The following is a 22975-nucleotide window of genomic DNA, read 5'->3' as shown; positions in this document are numbered from 1 at the left end:
CATTGATTGATTCAAATGGCTTGAATCATTGATGATATACTTTGTAGAGATCGTTTTTGTCGACTCCAACCGATGTAAGCAGTACCTGCTATTTCCAGCAGAGTCTTCGTCACGTCAATACGCAGCTTGATCTCACCTCTGATAAAAATATTCGTCGTCGCCGTTTTGTGTCGTGCACGGTATTTTGCGTTTTATTTAAATCCACGGCGAAGCCGTGTAAGTCGGAGTACATCGGTCGGAGATGACATCGGTACCATAAAAATTGGAGTTGTTATCAAACTTTGGAGCAGTTGACATGTTGAGGTCGATGACACGTGCTGTCTACCAAATGTTATGCATTGCCAAATAACGGGTAACCTAAAAATGCGCGCTACAGTCTACAGCTTTTTCTTCGTGATCGTTCTGTGTTTTTTGACTGAACGCGTCTTGGCCTCATATTGTTATCCGGACTATTGTAAAAATGTGGTAAGTATTACATTCTATTATTCATACGCACAGCACAATGGGACACACCTATACACACATATAATACATACATAGATTTCAAATCATCGGTGATATCACATGGCATACATACAAGGTGTCTCAATTGCGCGTCTTTTTTTTACATGTCGCTTTTCGTTGAAATATTAATAAATCTGAAAATAAAAGTTGGACCGTGAATTAAATTTTTTTTTATTATTTTATAATTTAAAATTATTCTTTAGTGACTTTTCTAATGTTGTCAGAGTGTTATTTTTGAAATAATATGTAAATTATGATATACAAATGTGATTAGCTTACACACTATGGCTATATAGATATAATAATTAATGTTGATCTAAACTGTGCATAAATGCATGTGATTGCACAGAGATAATAACAAGCAAACACTACTTTTGCATTATATAAGCAACTGATAATAAGATTGAATATAAAAATTTATCTTTGATTCTTATATTCAATCAGTATAATCATTTTCTACCTTGAATTGATTAATTATCAATATTATATATATATATATACAGACAAGTACTTTATATCTATAATAATTTTTTTTTATTTTTTTAGACTCATTTGGTACCAATATCAGATTTCCAATGTGTACTAACGCGAGTACAAAAGGGGGCAGGTAGGAAATGATAAATTAACGAAGATTCTTTCATGAATTAAATTCATTTACTATTATGTAATATTTTAGATTGCACAAAGTTAAAATTTGACGATGCTAATAAGAAATTATTTAAACAAGATGATGCAGCAATTTTTGCGTTATATGCGTATGTGAAAAAATTCGATGGTACCCAAAATAAAGCGACCGCATTTAATTTATCAATCTCAGATATCAATTTTCATAGTAAGAAGATATCACGATTATAATTAACAAAATATTTAATATTCAGATTAAAAACAAACCAATATTTAATTGAATATTTCCCGCTATTGCATTTTGCATTATTTGTAAAATAGGGTTAATTACGCGTTATCAAAATATCGCCAACGAAAATGAAAACGCGTGTAGATACGTGCAATTGTATGGTAATCCCGTGCCCAAAGACCTATATGTGTCATGTCCGTTTTCCGATGCTACGTACGAAGGAGCTCCGTATCGCTTGGAATATTCCGTGATTGAGGAACATTACACATACAATAAAAAATATATCTTCTACGTGCCGCAACACAAATTTATCGGTGAGTTTATTTTTCACAGTTTTTTATTGCATTGTTTATAAATTCTCAATTATCTATGAGAATCTTTTACAGAGGATGGCATTCCAATCGAAATGTTCACGCCTTTTATATACGTAGACGTATCGGATTTGTTGAATCTAGCATTGTACGTACAATCGCTTCCGTCCAGATATAATGTGACGGATTATAAAATGTGGTTAATCAATAATGACACGGAATCGACAGTCAGCATCGCAATTATATCCATGAATAAAAATAGACACGTAAGATATAATTTCTCAGCACCGAGCGGCGTGTATTATGTCAAAGTCGCAGCGTTACATCCAAAGTGTGGTGAATATGGATGCGCGAATAGCACATCACCGTACATACACATAAGTAATGATAATTTAGTGAGATATATTTTTTTTATCTTGTAACTTAAGGACTTTAAACAGCGTTTCAAATCGCATTTCTCAGAACACGCGTCCCATCGATTGCTGATTATGATAATCAGTTTAATATGGATACCACCTGTTTTATTATACGCGGTGTACCATGCGTTTAAGCTTTACAGAAAAAGAGGTAAGGATTTAATTTTCTTTTTTTATTTTTTTTTCCAATAAATATTACTCTTTTCTTTTTATCTATTAAATAGTTTTAAAGAGAATGACAATAAGGCCAAATTGTTTGCTGATATACTCACCGACGCATCCGGCACACGTGAATGTAATGGCAGAATTGACAAAATATTTGAGATGTTATAACATCAACGCTATGATAGATATGTTCGATATCGCTGAAACTGACAGCAAAGTGAGTAATGAAATAAATCGATATGTCAATAATTTTAATTGTTTTCAAAATAAATTATAAATTGACAATAATTCGATTATAACGAGAGCTTGATTCAAATAAAATAAAATGAATTAATTAATTAATGCAATTGAGGAAGATAAGACCTTGTATCGTTGTCATAGGATCCGGGACTGTGGTGCAATACGGCGTTTCAATCCGCGGACGTCGTGTTAGTCGCGACGTCTCCGCCGATGTCGTCCGCGAAATCCGATGCAACGATTGTTTACCAGAATGTGGATAATCACCTACTGCGTTTGCTGAAGGAAAACTATCCGCAAAGGAACAAGAGATATTACGTGATACACCTGCCGTACTGCAAACCGGATCATATACCGGAGGAAGCGCGATTCTTTAAGAAGTTTCGCTTACCCGAGAATCTGACAAGGCTTGTAAAGACGATCCATGGTATCGGTTGTTTGCAATTTTTCGCTGTGTCGGATAGAGAGCTATTGGAGAGTATTAGATGCGCCACGATGAAAATATTTGAGGACGAAGCTAGCAGTATGACGAAAAACATCGACGAGACTGGTAAATCGTGATCAATAATCATTTTATTTTAATTTATGCTTCGATTTTATTATTGTAATAATTTTTTTTGCTATTGTCTCACTTTTTTGCGTACATTTTCATGATTTTAATATTAAGATATATTGTCAAAAAATTTTTTCTGTATTTTTTTTATTAGTTGCACTCGATAAAGTTAATTTTTCTATATTTTTTTTTTTATTAATTGCACTCGATAAAGTCATCATTATCATATATTGGCATTATTAAGCCACTTTTACATCGTTAGTTTGAATTTTTTAGACGGTTTATTATCACCGATCATCATACAAGAAACTGCCAGTCATAAAATTGATCGATCCAATGAGGTTCGTAAGCTCGATACGCCAGATGGTGATGTCATACCTCAATCTTTCACGACAAATATCGATGAATTGAATTTACTTGGTGAGGTTGGCGAAGAGAAAATCTTCGATTTCAATTCTACGAGGAATGACTGTGAATTTCGCATCGATAAATTAAACTTGTGATTTTTCTTTCTTTTTATACATGTAAGAATAGTTCGTAAGATATACGTTTTCTATGCCGTGATAATTTTTTATGCGACAATAGTTGATTTAAATAAAGAATAATTTTCTATTAAAAAATTCTGTTGTAACACGTATCAAATAAAACTTCCGTCCCGTTTCTGCATTCTAAAAATCAAATCATATCTTTTTATATATAATTATGTTGCAAATTTGTAAAAAAATTTTTATATCCATTATATTATATACTTTTATGTACTATTATATATCTTTTATATTAAAATCATATAAACATTCTTAAAAGAAAATTTTTGCAATGCTTAATAATAATGTGGAAATCCACTTCTCCTAGTCTTTCTAAATCTCCTTTCTTGTTTTATTAACTTTTTTTACTTTTCTTTAGTGTTTTCTTATTTTTAATAAAATTGTTCTTGGGAAAACAAACACTGTTGCAAACCAGGTGCAGGTAATATAAAGGTGTACTTCGTCTGGAAGCATCTTTTATACATTTTGTAATATATTAATCACAAGAAAATAATATGGCACAATGTTAACCAGTTTGTAAGGCGCGTTCGATATCGTTGTCGTCGTAACGCATCGATTAGTAATGAAAAAAAAGAAAACGAAGTACAAATCGAAATCATACGCAGTCGTCGTAGAAATCGTAAAACGATAAATAATTTAGGATAATCTCTCTCGTGTGGAATGTTGCATTTTATACATAAATACAAAAAGGACGATTTCTCGTCTATTATATCCATTACATTGAAGTACGTCGAAATACATTACGGATATGGTTTGTGCCAAACCGAAATTTGCACATATATCTCGTAAAAATTCTACTTTTCGATCGTATCACTTCGTCGTGCGATTTGCTGCTTTGTGTTAAACACACGAAGCTACAAAAGCTAGTGCGACAATAGAAAATATTTAATTTTCAAGGAAGCGTGATGATTAAGTTTTAAGTCAGACAATTAAATTAGCGCCATGAATAGGGTGTCCCGTCATACAAATTCACAACCTGATATTTATCAAGAAAAATATGATGGAAGACCATCTTCAACTTCTTATAACATTAATATCTCTCGCAATTATATCTCGAATGATATTTTTGTTGAAGTGTAGTCCACTTAAAATTGAATAATATAAGAGTCACAATTAAAAATTATAAAACTGTTAGTAATAGCTGAAAAATAATTTATAGTTTAAAAACATCCTGTAGTGTTCTTATATCGCCAAAAAAGCTTGTTATTCTTAATGAGCAATTATTTTCAAATCTCATCATATTTGCATAGTGCGATATGCAAAAGATTTTTAAATGAAGATTTAAAAATGAATTGAAAATCTGATATTTTTAAAAAATCGCACTAATGATAATGCGTAATTATTTTTATTGAAAATAATAAAAGCAGCCTCATCAGTGATCATTGACGGACAGTCGTACGACTTTAAGTACATAAAAGTAGAACGAATTAGTTACTAATTTATATTTGGTATAATAAATCGCTTTTGGCGCGATATAATTTGCTCTTAATTTTTGATAGAGCGTTTCATTCAGTCAATTCGTTCAAAAATACCTTTTGCGGTGTCTCACAACTCATAACTTCTTTAACTTTATGAAGTTGACTTACTCGTTGCTACAATTGCGATTTTAGCAAATTTTCATTCAGCACTTCTTTATAACTATTGTATCATTTTTTCCGCATCGCGTCGTCTTTGAAAATGGCATTTCTCATTCACGCAAATCACATTGGATTCCAATCCATTTGCACATTTTTTTTCTCCCGTCCCTTCGTTAAATAAATATTCTCTTCTCTTGCATAACTCGGAATCGTCAATTATTTCATCATTCGACTATCTTAACTTTTTTCATTCACCATGTATTAGTCTGAAATCAATAAATATCGAGACTCAGAAAGCTGTGTTTCCGATTTTGAAATTTTCTCATTCGTGTTACATTTCAAATTCGACACAATATATTATCCAATACGAAATTATGTCGATCAGTTCGTCACGTTATTATCGTTCTTGTCATCGTCCTTACTGCTAAATACCAAGAGGTCTTCTGTCTCCGATTTCTTTCCCTGCATATCGATGTAGGACTGAGGACGTTCGTTCGAAGGTGTTGTCAAGTCGTTTTCGCTATTGCTGGTCATACTGATGTTCCGCAGCTTTATCGGGCTCTCGTAGTGATTAGCGTTCAGGCTTGGTGGATCGTTCACGTACGGTGACTTCACAGATTCCTCGGGAAAAGACGCTACGGAAGGTTGCCAAAGTGTCTGTAGTTTATCTACTTTGTCACATTTAGTGACCGGTTCAGAAGATATTCGACCAAGATAGTTGACGGTGTTTGTTTTCAAAATAGTCGCAGTCTCGTTATCTACCTGATCATTCTCAGAATCTGAAAAAGAAATGAAATAAAAATTGTAATATAATCTTTTCGAACGTACTATTTTAAATCGATTAAATATTAATATTTATTAGCAATAATAAAGAGATTAAAATAATATTATTTTGGAATTGTCAGAGTATGTATGTATTCAAATTTATAAATGACAATTTTTAACATATTAAATTATTGAACATAATTTATATAAGTTTTTAAATATAATTTATAATAGCGAATTGTATATAGATGTTTATAGATATTAAATATAATTTATTAATCTTTATAATAGCAAATTGTATATAAATGATATTTCGGTTTATTGATTTCACCTACCATTCGCGCTATCCAAGGCATGTAGAGATGCAAAGTAGGCTTGATTATGGACGGTTCTTGGATTAAGATCGAGATATTCGACACCATCCTCTAACATGCGCTCCCAATGGCTGGTCAGTTCCTTGAACGATGGTCGCATGCCAGGTTCTTGATGCCAACAGGATACCATTAGCTTATATCTGAAAAAATATCTCTTATATGCAATCGAACAAATGTGATCCTTTAAATTATAAAGATAGGAAATTACTAATTTCCTTCCTGGAAGAAAAAGAATAAATTTTTACGATAAACTGTGGGAAAGTTAACATACTTTATTTTATGCTGGGGCACTTTTTCAAGAACATAGTTTTAGCAATGATAATTGAAAGTACTGTACACGCATCATGCTCGAAAGGCGAATCATCTGTGAATAAATTATCACGTTTTATCATATCACTAATTTAATAGTAACACGGTATATATTGAGGTTGACTCCTTGCAGTACCTTGATCTAATCTTCATAAAGATGATGAATGTTTCACATGTGTTATGAAGTCACGCTACCATAATTATGAACACTCTTTAATAATAATTACAGACAAATTCCCGTCAGTTATAAATGTCATATGAATGATAGTCACATGTAGTTCTAGGTGCATTTTGAATTAGCTAACTAAATTAATTATATAGAACCTCAGAAAATACTAAGTTTACAAAAAGATAACTTATAAAAAAAATTGTTATAAGTGTGTATAGAAATCGATTTTCATTTAAAATTTAAAAGACAAGCCAAAGAAAAAAAATTAAATTTTTAAAACAATTTTTTTCTACTTCTTCCTTGTCTCTGTTTTATAAGAATGCTAGGTAAATTAAACAAATTGACGCAATTGTTGTTACTTACAATTGTTGCGAGCAGTTAGGCGGCTTCTCCATACGGTAGCCGGCCTTCAGCAGATTATAGAGATTATGTACGTCCACTCCGGGATACGGCGAAGCTCCTAATGTGACCAACTCCCACAGGAGCACACCGAAGCTCCAAACGTCCGATTTGCTGGTGTACACGTGGTCAGCCAGGGATTCCGGCGCCATCCATTTTACGGGTACTGCGAGCACCAATCGTAAAACTTTGGATAATGCGAAGTAGAAGTCGAGCGAGTCATTAAAGGTGTTTTTCTCGCGAATCCGCCGAGTGAATTACGAGCGGATTACATTCGGTCGCGGTTGAATCGTTATTAGTATTAAGTTAAAATGGTATTACCTACGGTTTACACTATTACACTGATTATTTTCAATGTTAAATTATAATACATTTTTCATTTTATCTATACGTTTTTCTAATGATTTACAAAGAATTATTGTGTTATTTGTATTATTGTATACATTGATAAGTTTTATATACTTGTTATCTTTTAAAAAATAAATATATTAATATAATTAATTGGTTAAGAAATTGCTAACTATTTTTTCAAAATGATATTTGAAGTAATTAGTGATAAAATGTAAAGAAAAGAGAGAGAATATTAATTAATGCATAATCTTACCTCGTCCTTTGCTTCGTTTCAAATATGCATCGTCCTCGTACACATCGCGAGTTAAACCAAAGTCCGAAATCTTGCAGACCTTGCCGGTTGCGAGCAAAACATTCCTTGCCGCGAGATCCCGATGCACTAACTGCAGTGCGGAGAAAACTTTGATTAATTGCTAACAACTCGACCGAGTTGAAAGACATTTCGCGACTTTCGCATTCCCTTCCAGAGAAATATAGTCAAAGTTGCAATGAAAATTGATTTTTGCAGAAATTTCTAATATTGATTTGTATATATATAATCAATGATAATATATAATTTAAATATTTTTCAAAAATGATAAGTAAAATAATTTGAAATATTAAATATTAAAAAAAAAAAAATTGGATCGCACCTTAATGTCGGCGAGATACGCCATCCCTTTACTTATTTGCCAAGCGAATGAAAGGATATCGCGTGGTGTTATAATGCAGTTCGATGTATTATTATCGGCGCATCGCGATTCTTCAATGCCGTTGATCGGCGAAGTGGAAAGCAGAGATGTCGAACCGGGATTTCTGCTTTCCGATTCCAAATGCCGGCTGCGCCTCAGATAGTTGCTGAAATTTCATATAACTTATCGTATAAACTGCGAGCAATATCCGGAATACTGTTGGTCAATAATCCGTTCATTCCTGAGAGACTGGATTGCAATGGTGGTGAACCTTGGCATGTGTTGCATCCGCGGAAAAATTTAATTACCGAGAGCAACTGGTTTCGCAAAGGTTATTGTCCCGACAATGGCGGAATTCCATATGCGACGGAATTTCAACTTGATAAATTTCCGGAGGTATTTCCGCATAAGTCGGCTGTATTATGTAATGTTATTCACATTTGAATGTATATATGGATAATCATATCATTGGCATAAATAGAATGAAATTGTATAATTATCATTTTTGTGTCATTAAAAGAATATCGGAGGATACAATAAAACTGAACGAATGACTTTAGTAAGCTTTAATAATTTTTAATAAACACTATTTTATTTTTGTTTGCATTATTTTTTTAAATTGCAAAAGAAAAATTTTTTATTCAATTTTCTATATTTTAATATGTATTTGTCTAATAATTTTTTGAAATTTTTGAAATAATTTATCAATTATGTGTAAATTATGTTATATAAAATATATATGTATATGTTTTTATAATTTATAATTACTAAACTAAAAAAAGCAAATGCAAAATTCTTTCAGAATATGATAAATCCTTTACGATAAAATCTTTAAATTAAAAAGATCGATATTATTCATTACAACAATAAGAGATATAAAAATAATATCAATTTTGATACGCATGTCACAGAATCGTATCAATTCACTTCTAATCGATTACAGTAGGGCTTTTATCGATAAGATCAGAAGCTCGTAAAAATAGAAGGGCCATACATGACATCAGAAAACAATCGTCAAACATATCATGGTGTATACTTACCGTAAAGAGCCGAATTCGGCGAATTCGATGATGAGATAGACAGGCGCGCCTGGTGGCATCGTACAGGCGCCCAGCAATCGGATCACGTTCGGATGCTGTGCTTCTTTCAGCAGCTGGTATTCAGACAGCAGATCCGCCAGTTCAGAAGCACACGCGTCTTCCTTTAATGTTTTCACTGCGACGGTCGTGGGGCCAGGCATCCCGCCAATGTTCGTAGCTTTGGCGCGTAAAACGCGTCCAAACTCACCTTCGCCCAGCACTTGCTCGATCTTTAGGAGTGAGCGTGGAAATTCCCATTTTGGATCCGGCTGAGAAATTTCACACAAAAAATTGAATATTTCTATAATTAATTTAAAATTTTTGACAACGTAAGCTTATTAGGTTAATAACAACAATTTTGATTTTACATAATTTTTTTTCTTATTAGACATTCAAACATTGATATTTTAACTTTAATATTATTAGTATTATTTATAGACATTTATATATTTATTCGGAATTTTAATTTATTTATATTCAATTAATTATATCGTTTTCTCCTATTTTAATTTTTGTATATTTTTACAACATGAAGAATAATTCGAGAGATTTCGAGTAGATATGAGCAATTAATAAGTCGATTAATAAATCCTTTCGTGCCGTTACGATAAAACCTCTGTTCTCTCTAATCCGCCGTTACACTTCGCTGGAACATGTTTCCAGGTTTATGTCAGACGATATCTACTCGTATTTACTTCGCATGAGCTGCTTCGCAAAGCACGCGTGGAAGATATTCAATTAAACGACGTTTCGAGAATATAATAGGATCAGATGGTTAATGAGAGATACTGCCCCGAATTAGCAGCTAGGAATTAGTATTAGTATTAATGCACTACAAGATTTACTGGGAATGTTGTTATAAGATCCTGTGATTAAACATTCTTAATCCATATTCTTTATTTTATAGAAGTTTGATTTTATATAAATAAAATGACGTTAAATAAATCGACGAGTAAATCGGTAATAGAAATAATATTTTGGAAAATACAGTGCGAGATGGATTTTTTTCGCCCGTACTTCGCTTTACATCTCGCACAAAAGATCGATATCAGAGGACTTTCTCTCACGCCAAAAAATATGATTAAACTTTTTCATACGGTATATCCCCCAAAACACTTTCGTTGTTGCATCAATTTTGCAACACCGTGATATCCACTTACGAAAATAGCGTTATTTTCGACAATTTCCTTTTTCAACAAAATTTTTTGAAGATTAATCTCTTTCTCTCTTTCTCTTTCGAGAAAAAATATAATATAGTTAGATGTAAATAGACATAATTAGCTATGAAAAGATCTGATAATACATAATTTTATATCAGTAATCATCATTTTAGATCAGTTTTTATAATTAATTATGTATATTTACACCTGAATTTTTTTGTCAGGCTGTTTTTTCTATAAAGATGATGCAATGAATATAGATCGTTAAAAAATGGTACAATTTTAACGTATCTTAGTTTTTTTAAATCAGTAATTTTTAGCAGGATTATTAATATATCACAATTAACATAAACAAAAAGATAATATAATCAAGTTGTGCTGAGAGTAAGCAATTGAGCAAACCGATTTGTGTAAACTTCAATTTCGTGACAAGAAGGAATTAATTATTAATTGAAGCAGATTAATTTTGTTTCGATCAGGTTTTTCTAATAAAATCACTTTTTTTAAGATCTGATAACAAAATTACGAATGCAGAAATGCTCGATGGATTTACGTCACGAAAGACTTTACGTGCCTTACAAACCCACTGAACCGCTCACATCATATTCGAGTCGCATTCGTTTCGACTTTATCAAATAAAAGCAATGATTTTATCTCGTTGCTGTCGCTTCAAGAAGAACGCCCACCTCGCAAAGAATAGAAATATCACGAATTCTCTCTGCCGAGGTTTCCTACCTTCTTCATCGATATTTTTGCCGCTTTTTTATTTAATTATGGATGCCTAAGCATGGGAATGCGCTTACATCTCTCTGTTGATTCAAGAGATGATTTAAGAAAAAAAATGCAATGAAATGCTCTTCCGTATTTTCTTCCGGCTTTATATGGAAGAGAGAAAGAAGGAAAAATTCTTTTTTTAATGAAATATTTATTAACTAAGCTACTACTATTTTACGGAATAAGCGTAGCATAATAAGCATAGCTGCAAAATCAGCATAGTAGATTTCAGAAGATTTTAAGAAGATTCTGCTATTCTGAGTAAAACTTGCGGCTACCCACATAATTTCAAACGTTGTTTATTATACCAGAAAATTTTGAGAATTGCTTTGAGATGCGGGAGAGATGTGTCGAATTGTACTTTAATTTCGAAGAAACTTTTCGAGCAAATACGAGCGATACTAAAAAGTTTTCGTCATTGACAGAGAATGAGAGCATAGCTATTGGAAGCGGCTTGTTTCCATATTTCGTTCAACATAAATTACCGGTCGCTACGTGCCAAGATCGTTATTCGTTGCTGTAGCGCGACAAGCACGCAGTAAAACACTCGGTTGTCTGAGATAAAGAAAATCATCAGCGATGCGAAGAATGATGAAATGGGAAACTATTCGCGATTTTCAAAGTCTTGATAGAATTTTAGATTAAGCTTTAGATTGAAGCAATAAACTTAAGTTTTCTTTTCTCTCACCAATCTCACCAGTTGGAGCATTACATTCTCACGACGCGATATCCAAGACTGATCCTCTTGGAGAAGATGCGACATGCGACTTTGCGAAACGCTCGTCGTTCATGATGTTTCTAAGAGAAGCGCGATCGGGCGATTTGCGCGAACAATGAGATTAGCAGACAAATATTCTGAACGAACTCGAAGACTATGTAACTCGACCGAGTTTCCGAGCTCACGTCTAGATTCCGGGAAGCGACCTCTTTGTAATTTCACGCTTCTTCGTGTGGAAAGCTGAGGGAGCTTACGCGCTTTAGCATGCCGTTGCTTATGCGGGATCATGCGGCTGCACGCACGTATACGGTATATCACGTGCGGCAGGCGACTGCAAATCGTGTTGCGCAATTAAAGGCACAGGTGCAAAAAAGAGGTAAATTTTTACGATTTTTCTTTATAATATAAAAAGAGAATTTATATTAAAGAAATAAGTAATAGTAAAAAAATTTTATTTTTCTTCGTAAAAAATTTGTAAAAGAATTTAGATTATATCTTACTTGATATATAATTTAGAGCGACTTTATTAAAAAATTAAGATAAAGAAATTTAATTCCTGAATTAATATGTGAAAAGAAATTTACGGTATAGGATCTCTTCACTTTGTTTCACATTTCTTTTCCTTTTATTTTAAATAGTAAATATATGTGTGTTTTTCAAGTAGAAAAAAATAATCTTGTAGAAAATACTTTTGTATCTTTAATATTAAAATAAGATATTATCTTTCTATATCATCTATTAAATTAAGACGGAAAATTTGCAAATTGCAAGATTAAAAATAATCTGATTGTACAGGAGATGTCGCGCACACGTATAACACTGGCCTACAGAACAATTTTATTACTATATTAAAAAGCTATTAGAAATGTAATCATCTTTTTTGTCCCCTATTATCCTCTGAAAAGTTTCAACTTTGCTGCGGCTAAATTAATGTCGACGTTGAAGTAATAAGAAAGTTTCCGCAACTTTGTAGACTTAATAGATAACGTCGATTTAAATATATCTGCGCATTCAAAACCGCAATAATTTTAGCATGTTTTCAATTGTCGCTTCTATGAACGTGGAAATATCGTATCTTATGTAATTACTTTGCGTCTATTGTTATGAATAAACATTTTCCTCGTACATATTATTTTTTGTATTTATGGCATGTAAATAGTGATTTTATAGCGTTGCAATTCATCGATAACGATTTTAATAAAAAATCAATTTAATATAAAAATAAAATGAGTTGATAATTTATATATTTTTATCTCTTTTTTTTTCTTGCACTGAATTCTTTATAAATTTTTGATTACTATGATTGCAAATAACCGATAAGATAAATATTTACCGGACACGTCTTGGGCAGCAATAGATGACGATTCGCCGCTGTGAAGCTGTCTAGACCGATCAAGAGACCATCACCACGATCGATGTAGTCGGACGGCAAAATACCAATACCATTTGCCGCATCGGCCATCCTGTGTTTGCATTCCCGTCGTGCGCCCTTCGCCGCCATCCTGGAACGCAGAGCATCGCAATGCGGAAGATAAAGTATGTTGGCTCACCACATTTTGGTTTACAGTGTGAAATGAGGTACCTTGGAATTAAACTCTCTCTCTCTCTAATATTGCGCCATTATCAATTATAGCAATTAAAGTTAAATCAGAATTCTCTATAAAAGATAATTATTTATCATAGAAAATAATTTTTTATTAAATTAGATTAGTAAATTATTTCAGTAGAAGAATAAAAAAAAATTATTGCAACAAATTATATTTTATTGATGGATAAAATATACTTTATTCTCTTCGCATTCGATTGAGTTATTTCAAAATGAAGCTCAGCAAAAGTTGGACTATTGTGGCATTAGTTACTTTAAGAGAGAAATTCTAATAGACATTGACCCAAATTCGTAAGTTTGAACAGCTTACGGGCTAGCGAGCTTGAATTGTCTATACAAGACCAGAATGTTCGTAATTTCTCACATTAATTCGGTAGAAATTTATTTCGCACAAATGGAATGTGTTAATTCTTTAGACACATGAATATTTACATACATGTACCTACATATTGTCTTTTATTTTAAATTGCTATATATATTCTGTCTCGGTGCTTGGAAGATATTTTAATTCCTTTTATTCTGATATTAATAAATATGCATAAATTTTCAAATTTGCTTTATATTAAAAGTTAATGATAAATTATAACATAAAAAATAATTATATAGAATACATGTGTGTAAATTTTTACACATTAAAACACATTAAAAAGAAAAAGAAAAAGTAGTTGAGTGCAAGCTGCGAAAGGATGTGTAAAGATAGCAGGTGCAATATGCATATCTGCTGAAACTTCTGCAATTCTCTACAAGAATTCTTGCCGACAAGTTCAGCTTTACTTTCGGATAAGTCAAGTAAACGTTCTTTTCTCTGGTGAAAAATTCTTTCGATCTTATATTTTTTGGAGTGAATTTTTTGATCTCTCCGCAAGTTATGAAGTTAGAAAATATATCAAATATTTCGCGAAAGCGATGCAGGTTTTCAAGTAGAACTTGCAACATGGTGCAAAAGGCGATAAATTTGTCTCGCAGGCAACAATCGAAGTTTTACGGACTATCGATCTGTATTATCAGCACATCTGATATTTGGATGACGCTCTTTATAACTTTTATAATGGAATTATTAAATTAATGCTTATCAATTTGTTTATGCTTTTGTTGCATCAAATTCTATGCATTTTCTATATTGGAAAGTCGAGGTAAATCATGCTCGAAATCCTAGTTAATCACGAGATTCGTAATGTCCTTAATTCCTTGCAAACATGAGACTCGAGCCGATAAGCTTTGCGTAAGCTGGTCCAGAAGCGATAGTTCATTAAATCCTTCTAAGATCCATGTGGACTAAAAGATTTCTAACAAGATATCAGAAATGTTACTATCTTGATAAATCGTGACATTATTAATCTTTTCCAAGCAAATTTTAATATGTTTTATACTACTAAAAACTTTAATGCTACTAAAATTTTAAATTATTACTAGAAAAGAAATCTTCTTTATTATGTTTTTTTATTGTGTTTTAATTTAATAATAACAATAAATTTTTATATAAATAATGTTGCATAAAATTTTGAAATTGTATTAAGAAAATAATTTTATCATAATAACTAAATTTAATTTATGATAACTGATTTTATTGGCTTCTTACCTATACCTCCATGTAATAAATGAGCCGACAATCACGATCAAAACAAACAGACTAGCTCCAATAACACCTATCATGCATGTAGGACCGCATGGTCCGCTGGACGCTGTAAAAGCGTAAAGGACAAAGGTTAATAATGCTTAATAGAGTGAAAGAATAAACTCTTTGATGTAAAATGACAATAGTAAAGCGTTTATTTTCAAGCTATTTTTTCAGTCATTAAAAAAAGTTCGAAATGGATTAAAATGTTTTAAATATTAAATTAATTTAATTATTAATTAAATTTTTATTAATTAATTACTAATTAAAATTTTAATTAATAATTAAATTATTAATTAAATTTTTAAATTTTGATATCTAAAATTACTATAAATAATTCGAGCATCTATTTTTTCCATGTGAAAAAAGTTATGCGTCGCGACGCGACTTACCTTTACGCGCACCCGATACGGGATCGGAATTATTTCGATTTCGTGATTTTTTAGGTCGTTCTTCCCTAGCATCTGGCACGTCGTTTTCTTGTTGTCGAAAGGCACCGGGCCCGCAGGCACATCGCAATTCGTCGTTACAGGTGCAAGTCCCTAGACCGCTCTTTATGCCGCGACCGTTCTGATTCATGTGGGCGAAAAACGTCAAATCGGCTGAAAAACGCAAACGGAATCACATACATCGATCGAGTACTTTCAGAGCATAGTAATCCTTTTCCAATGGCCCTTAAGTCCCTTTCGATGAGACCTCTGTGATGACGATAACGCGAAAATCCCTTTAAATCGAAAACTCTTGTCCCAGAGTCCTTAAAACTGAGACTCTAAACATAATTCTATATTTGCGAAAATTTTCTTAAATAACATCTTTATTTCGAATATCCAATAATATTCAATAATATTTATCAAAAATATAAAAATATTTAAAATTTTTAAAGAGTACAGATCTTTTCGAGAATATTTAGAATATTTTAGAAAAAAGATTTCTTTATGTTTAAAAGCATCTCAATTATCGCTGCGAATATTATAGGAATTTTATTACTAGTGATGAAATAACAGCAGTACTCTGACATTTTGATACGTCCGGTTTTTACTACAACGTAATCGACGAACCAACGCATACTCACAATCGATGGTGCAGTCTTGCGGACATATACGCGGATTGCTGCGCTCCAGCTCGTCACATTCATTGTCCGGACAGTACGTGAGATCCGGCGAACAGGTGGAATAATATTCCGACATTTGACTCGTGACATTGGTTCGATTGTTTTCCTTATTGCCCCTCCAAACGCATTGACCGACGAAACTATCCTTGCTATGCAAAGATTCATTATTAAAATTTTGTTATGATTGCACATGATATAAAGTTGTTTTCTCCAAAATTATTATTTGGGATAAATCTGTTGTGTGAACTATTTTATATCGTAGGATGAAAAAATAATTCTGACTTATTTGTATGTATTCTTAAAAAATAATAAATATAAATTTAATTTTTTTTTAAATTGATCTAATTAATTTTATTAAATTTAAAATAAAAGCTCATTTTTTTTTAAAAGACATTATTAGAGAAATATATATAAATTGATTACTTAAAATAAAAGTTGATTATTTAAAATAATAAATTAATTGAGAAAAAAAAAATTAGAAAAGCAATAAATAAAGAAAGTTGTGATTATAAGTTAAATGATGATAAAGTTATATGACGTGTCTCTTGTAAAGAAAATTTCCAATAGTAAAGGATGCTCTATGCAAAATTAAAATATTAAATTACACTGATATGTTTAAGAAATAGAAAACGGAGCGAAGGATAACCATTATTCTTTTTATAACATAGTAAACTGAAGAAGAGAAACAATAAAAAATGAACTGACAATTACTGCTTTTACCTTATCACACCACAAAACGATAGTTATCGGAAGGTACAGCGAAAACGAGTCAAGTGAAATGGAAGAGCTATAAACCTAGACGTATTACCGTCCTAAATAGTCATTACGATGAAATTGAGGCTCGTGACGCTTTTCCAGGGAAGAAAATGAAAGTATGTAATGACGTAGAGAGCCTCTCCCTTTAGTCTATTATGACAAATCACACCCATTTTCAAAATCAATTTGCGCATGATTGTGCAATGCTTGATATTAAAAATAGTTTTCTTTATATAAAATGTCATTGCCGATCAATTGCTGTTTTCTTTAACGTCAACTGTTGTATAAATTTTATACTCGTAAATTTATTAATTTATAAATAATCTAAATATACCTTTTCATTTTTTCTTATAAAAGATTCTCTTTACACTTTTCGGAAGATAGAGGTTTGTGTACTAAAACTTTCCGAAAATTCTTTATATGCAGAAATATGTTAAAATTCATTAATACTGGATTTACATTGCTTGAAAATTAAATGGAGTTTCCCTTGCGCAAAATAAGTAAAATTTTGCAAATAATAATTTTTATCTGACAAACAATTAAAAATAATTATAAATTTTTTTTAAATTAAACGCTAACTGTTATTGAGCTTATCAATTGTTGCTTCGTGATTATAATCGTATTTTAATTACTCCGATATACTGATTATTTTATTATTTTAAAAAAGATATTATACATATTTAAAAAAATATTTATTTTTGAGATAAAAAAAATTTCTATTAAAGTTCTTATTAAAATTTTTATCAAAACTTGAATTGAGATAAAACATTTCTATTTTATTGTTAACAACAATTTATATACTTAAAAAATGTATTAATATTATGAACAAATAATTTAGACGTACCTGAAGACTCCGCTGGCGATTCCGCAGGACTTCTCGCAATCTTCGCGTGATTCTGCATTCGCGCACGAGTGCATCTCTTCGCGAGCCGATTGTTCGCACGTATTAGCCTTTGACGGCAACACGTTGACTAGTTTTACTTGTAGCGTAATGGTTGTCGTCTGATTCTCTTTGCTCCATTTTAATTTCAGCCTGGCGAACAAGCCGATATCGCATCATGTTCGCATGACAAGAAAATTGCCCTGGACGGACGAAGTGTCAATACTCATTGAGATAACATTGACTTTAATCAAAATAGGAATTTTCCCATATCAATAGTCTTATAATCTTACGCCCTTATTTTATTTTTAATTTTGTTTATTGCGATTTTGTTTATAAAGTTAATAGTAGTTTTGTAAATTAGTAGAATTTTTTAGAGCAAACACAGTCTTATTAAAATTAATCTTATTAAATCGTACATATTAATTGTTATATATCCAAATATTATCGACTTTATTTTAGTAAAAATATTTTAAATACATATAAGCAAATGTATATAGTTCAGATATTCAAAATGCAATATCATAAGAGTGTTTATGTACAGAAATAAATCATATACAATACGCATTTAAAACTAATTTAAGTATTCCAGGTACAAATATAGTTCACAAACGATATTGATCGAAATAAATCTAAATATCTGGCTCTTTTATATAGATACAATTAAATGCATAATTATCATTTTATAGATTTATAATTTTTCTATAGATGAAATCGACCTCTAAATCAAGCATTGAAGATACATCCCGGAAAATATCTGACGTAATAGCACTTTGCTGTTCTCATGCAGAGATTATCGGAAATGTTTTGCTCTCGCATGACATTGAGCTATTTAGGATAGAACGGGTGAACTTACTGAATGATGTCGGGCTCGGATCGTAGCTTAGTTTCGTTGGACACGTAAATGATACCGTCCCGTCGGGTGACGTTGAATGCACTGGAACCGTGCAGGATGAAAGTTATCGAGGGATGGGGTTTTACTGTTGGTTTCGCCACGCGCATGTATTTTGACGAAATCCGAGCAATTTTCACACTCGCCGGATACGAGAATGATTCTTGTACCATGACGGATGATGGGGTCACAATATTCGAAGCTCGATGTACCGGCCCCGAGAAAGTTATGCTGATGTTTATCTAAACGTGAGAAAAAATGCGATGAATAAAATTGTGCAGCTGAAATCTTTTCTTGTAATAGGAATTTACATATACATGCACGTATTATGATTGATGAAGCAAGAAGTTTGAAAGAATCTCAAAAGAAACGAGAAGAAATATGCTCTTTCAAAAATCAGGTTCTTATTTTATATTTTTATTAATGTAATTTTATTATATATATATATATATATATATATATATATATATATAAGAAATAAATATATAAAACTTTATATATTTATGTATAATAAAATATTGTTTGAGTCTACTTTGAGATCCTTCCTAGTGACAAATCTTCTTTTTATGTAACAATCTATTATGTAACTATCTTTCCTTTAAATATGTGGTAAAAAATGTTTTTAATAATGTTTTAAAGATAATTATATATTTTTTACAATATATAATTTAATCAGAATATAATACTATAAAAGAATGACAAATAATATATTTAAAAAATGGATATTTTATATATAGATATATATAAAACTTAGGAAATTTGCCACGATTAGGAAGGATCTCAAAGTAGACTCAAGTAATATTTTATTGTAGTAGATCGATATTAAAGACTGCGACCGCTGCAAGAGATGCAATTGCTACGTGACGGTTTTTATTAGAATTTATCGTCCATTCTTGGTGCACCCGTGAAATATAGCGGGAAAAGGCACTTAAACAAATCTTTTCTTAAACAGCGTATAGGAACTGCGAATGAATCCAAGTCTCAGTTTATAACTTTGTTGTGCAATTGTTTTCTTATAGAATTTATTTCTAATACAAATATATTCATTATTTTTCAATTAAAGGAAGATGTAACGGATATAAAATTCAAGGTCATTCGGAAAATTCCATAGATCTCAACATGAATTTAACGAAGGCAAGATTATATTTCCATGGCTGAAGATCAGCATTTAACTGCGAGGGTGTCACGTTCCGCGAGGAAAGACAAGATGAGGATCAGGGATACCTAAGACGCGCGGCCTGAATTATGAGATATATATCAAGAGCAGGTCGCCCGGGGTCGCTGGATATATCGATGTCGAGATTTATTTTCTCATGCGGTTTCAATTTAAACACCTAGTCGTGCGCGGATGATGTAGGGTATCCATTAAAGGTGCACGACATGCGCGGCTTGAATTAGAACGAATGCCACCCGATTATTATCGCGTTCGCGGATTGCGCTCTACAATCATTATTCTCTTTCCAATTACATATTCAGGATGATGTACGCTCCGCACGTGACACCGCTGTGCGCAAAACTCGCGGCATTTAATATCGCTAAACAGTAATAACATTCGTGTCTATAGAGTGTGTTTGGTAATTACTACTGAATCGGAAAAAGATTTCCTACTAAATATATCGGTTTATTTTAACAAAAATTAAATGTAATTTTTTAATATTTAACGTTGAATATTTTTATGGCAAATTATTGCGATTAATATTTACTTTTTACATAAATTTGGGAATAGAAATTTTATTTTATAAGCACATCGAATGTATCTTGATACTTTTTTATTATTAAATAAAAAATCTTGCAATTAAATCAGTTAAAGAAGAGAAAAAAACTTTGACATATTTTGCTTTAAAATTCATCAAGAAAATAAAAAGCTTTTCTCTTAAAAGAAAGATATATATATTATTATACACCCTATATACATATTAGCTATAAATTTTGCTGATAGACATTTCTATCACGTAAACGGTGAATAAAATATTTGGAAACTGCGTTCTGCAATATATATATATATATATATATATATATATATATATATATATATATATATATATACGAAACGATGCATGACCTTTATTCTACATATTATAATATGTTTTATATCGCAATTTTTGTAGTTTCTTTTATCACACATTGAGCGGTTAACCAAATTAATTCAAATGATTAAACCACTTTTTTTTTCTCCAGAGATGAAAAATATCCGGTATCCTAAGAAAGATCGGTGTTCCGATAAGAAAAACATTGAAAGCTGCGTTTTAATGAGAATTGCATTATTTGAAACAAAGCTTGATAATAAGTGACTTCACCCACGCGCCACTCTCAGACGGTGGACGTGGTATTTAATCTGCGATTAACCGCCTCCACGAAATCAATGCCGCGCCCAAGAACCTCTAACAAGGCGAGATTTCACCACCTAATTGTTTAATGATCTCCGATTATACCGCGAAACGCGCGATTAGGGATGCAAGGTAGACGACTAATGGCGACTAATGAGTCGCTTATCTTTCGACTTCCTCGATACAAGTCCGGGTCAATTTCGTTTCGTGCCGATGGCAGGTGAACCGGACATAAATGAGAGGAAATTTGCATTTAAGAGAACGTTTGCATTTATCGAAATATGGAATACTTTTGAGAATTTGCTGCATTTAATTCATAATTAATGAGAAGCGAGAAATTGATAAGCACTGTTAACTGAATAAGAGATCTTTGAAAAGAATTAATAATTATTTAATTAATATTATTATATATTTTTCTTCTCATGGCTGAATTTTACTTTGTAAGAATAATTAATCTGATATAATCGTATAATTATTAAAATTATTTATATTTGTTGACTATGAATGAGAATGATCTTTAATAAGAGTAAATATTTAATAAGGGTTCTACCTCAGAGAGATTTAGTTCTCTGATATAATTGGTGTCTTATCATATGATTCTTTTCATATATTTGACCATGCACTTTTCGCAAGTTATGGGATCAGTATGGCGCATTTTTGCCTCGAGTTTTACCCGTGCAGTTCGTAAATGACATACGGTGGTGAGATATCGGCCGGCTTTGCCGATATTGCGAAATTTATCGCGATCGGGGTGAATTTTTTTCATCGGACAACGGATTTCCAGCACACCATACTGCTTGTACGTTGTTTGTTCATTTCGATAAATCGCCAGTGCATTACGAAAAGCACTGATTTGATTTTTTTTTATGTATCTTAATCAATTTTCAAAAAGTCAATATTTTAGACAATAAATAGAGATAGACAGACAATAAATATCATTTTTTTTTTCTTTAGAATAAAATAGTGGAATTTTTTTTACTTATTATCATTTATAAAAAATTCTTGATATTTTAATCAATTTAGCATAAAGAAGCAAAATAGAAAATTAATTCAAACTGTTCATAATTAAAAAATTGTAAATGGAGGTGTTTTAAAATTCTCTGATCTCTAAAGTGGAAAGGACAGTTAAGAAACTTTGTCGTTGTTAAGAAACTCTACCGTGTGCTATTTTGCTCAAAATCGACACTTAAGTTACTTGGCCATTGTCCTTTGACACTTTTGCAAATGAAGCGAATGTATCAAGTAGTTTGCCAATGAGTGTTGACGACGTAGAATCGATACTGACTTACCGAATTCGCTCCGTATCCTTTGAGAAGCGATTCATCTGTAACCTGAAGGACTACGTGATACGGCGATTCCGGTAGCAGTGTCTTCCTGGCGTGGATTCCTGGAAAATGTAAGATAAATTTGCAATCACGAGTATGGAAGATATACGCGCAAACATTTATCAAAAATGAATTAAAATGCGAAATGAAGGCAACATTGGACGAATGCACGGTACTTACTTGGAACAATGGCGGTGTAAGGCGCTCGATCCGAGTGTCGAGGATGCTGGATCATCAAAGTATCATAAGTGATGTTCAAAGCTTGAGAGGTATCGCCAATTAGGCGAATGCTGTACTGATTGCTAGTAACCGCGTCCGCGTCCGTCAAAATCATGTGGTTCTCATCTATCAATTTACGGCCCTATTGCAGAAAAATGTTTATTTCTCATTAAAACGCAAAAAATTTATTTATTATATAATTTATATAATTTGATATTAATTTAATTGTTTTTATATATTTTTAATATCTACATTATTATTTTCCTATTATTATCTTTATTTTTCCAATCATTTTCTTTTTTAGTTTATTTTTA

The 22975-nt window shown here is 31.8% G+C and overlaps 2 protein-coding genes across 3 annotated transcripts in view; one reads left to right on the top strand and one right to left on the bottom strand.

Moving 5' to 3' along the window:
• Positions 1–89: 89 nt before the first annotated feature.
• LOC126858564 (uncharacterized) lies at positions 90–3847 on the top strand. The gene is made up of 9 exons (XM_050609035.1): positions 90–465; positions 1051–1111; positions 1181–1336; positions 1450–1671; positions 1744–2049; positions 2131–2235; positions 2309–2466; positions 2631–3036; positions 3316–3847. The coding sequence occupies exons 1-9, from the start codon at positions 334–336 to the stop codon at positions 3540–3542; spliced, it is 1773 nt and encodes a 590-aa protein (XP_050464992.1). The 5' UTR covers positions 90–333; the 3' UTR covers positions 3543–3847.
• Positions 3848–4000: 153 nt separating this feature from the next.
• The window catches only part of LOC126855886 (proto-oncogene tyrosine-protein kinase receptor Ret), a 51229-nt gene continuing 32254 nt past the window's right edge, over positions 4001–22975 (bottom strand). For both annotated transcript variants that reach the window (XM_050603990.1, XM_050604074.1), the window contains 14 exons: positions 22623–22803; positions 22407–22504; positions 18755–19032; positions 17863–18051; positions 16224–16411; positions 15544–15753; positions 15116–15218; positions 13264–13432; positions 9240–9547; positions 8161–8365; positions 7782–7911; positions 7142–7343; positions 6262–6440; positions 4001–5940 (listed from right to left, as the gene is read on the bottom strand). In XM_050603990.1, the coding sequence (XP_050459947.1) occupies positions 5543–5940; positions 6262–6440; positions 7142–7343; positions 7782–7911; positions 8161–8365; positions 9240–9547; positions 13264–13432; positions 15116–15218; positions 15544–15753; positions 16224–16411; positions 17863–18051; positions 18755–19032; positions 22407–22504; positions 22623–22803 (2838 nt within the window). In that variant the 3' untranslated portion in view covers positions 4001–5542. The remainder of the gene's footprint in view (positions 5941–6261; positions 6441–7141; positions 7344–7781; positions 7912–8160; positions 8366–9239; positions 9548–13263; positions 13433–15115; positions 15219–15543; positions 15754–16223; positions 16412–17862; positions 18052–18754; positions 19033–22406; positions 22505–22622; positions 22804–22975) is intronic.

Source organism: Cataglyphis hispanica, chromosome 1, assembly GCF_021464435.1.
Source record: "Cataglyphis hispanica isolate Lineage 1 chromosome 1, ULB_Chis1_1.0, whole genome shotgun sequence".
NCBI classification, from domain to species: domain Eukaryota; kingdom Metazoa; phylum Arthropoda; class Insecta; order Hymenoptera; family Formicidae; genus Cataglyphis; species Cataglyphis hispanica.
Note: the sequence above shows the minus strand (reverse complement) of the source record. Positions and strands in the feature narration are given on the sequence as shown.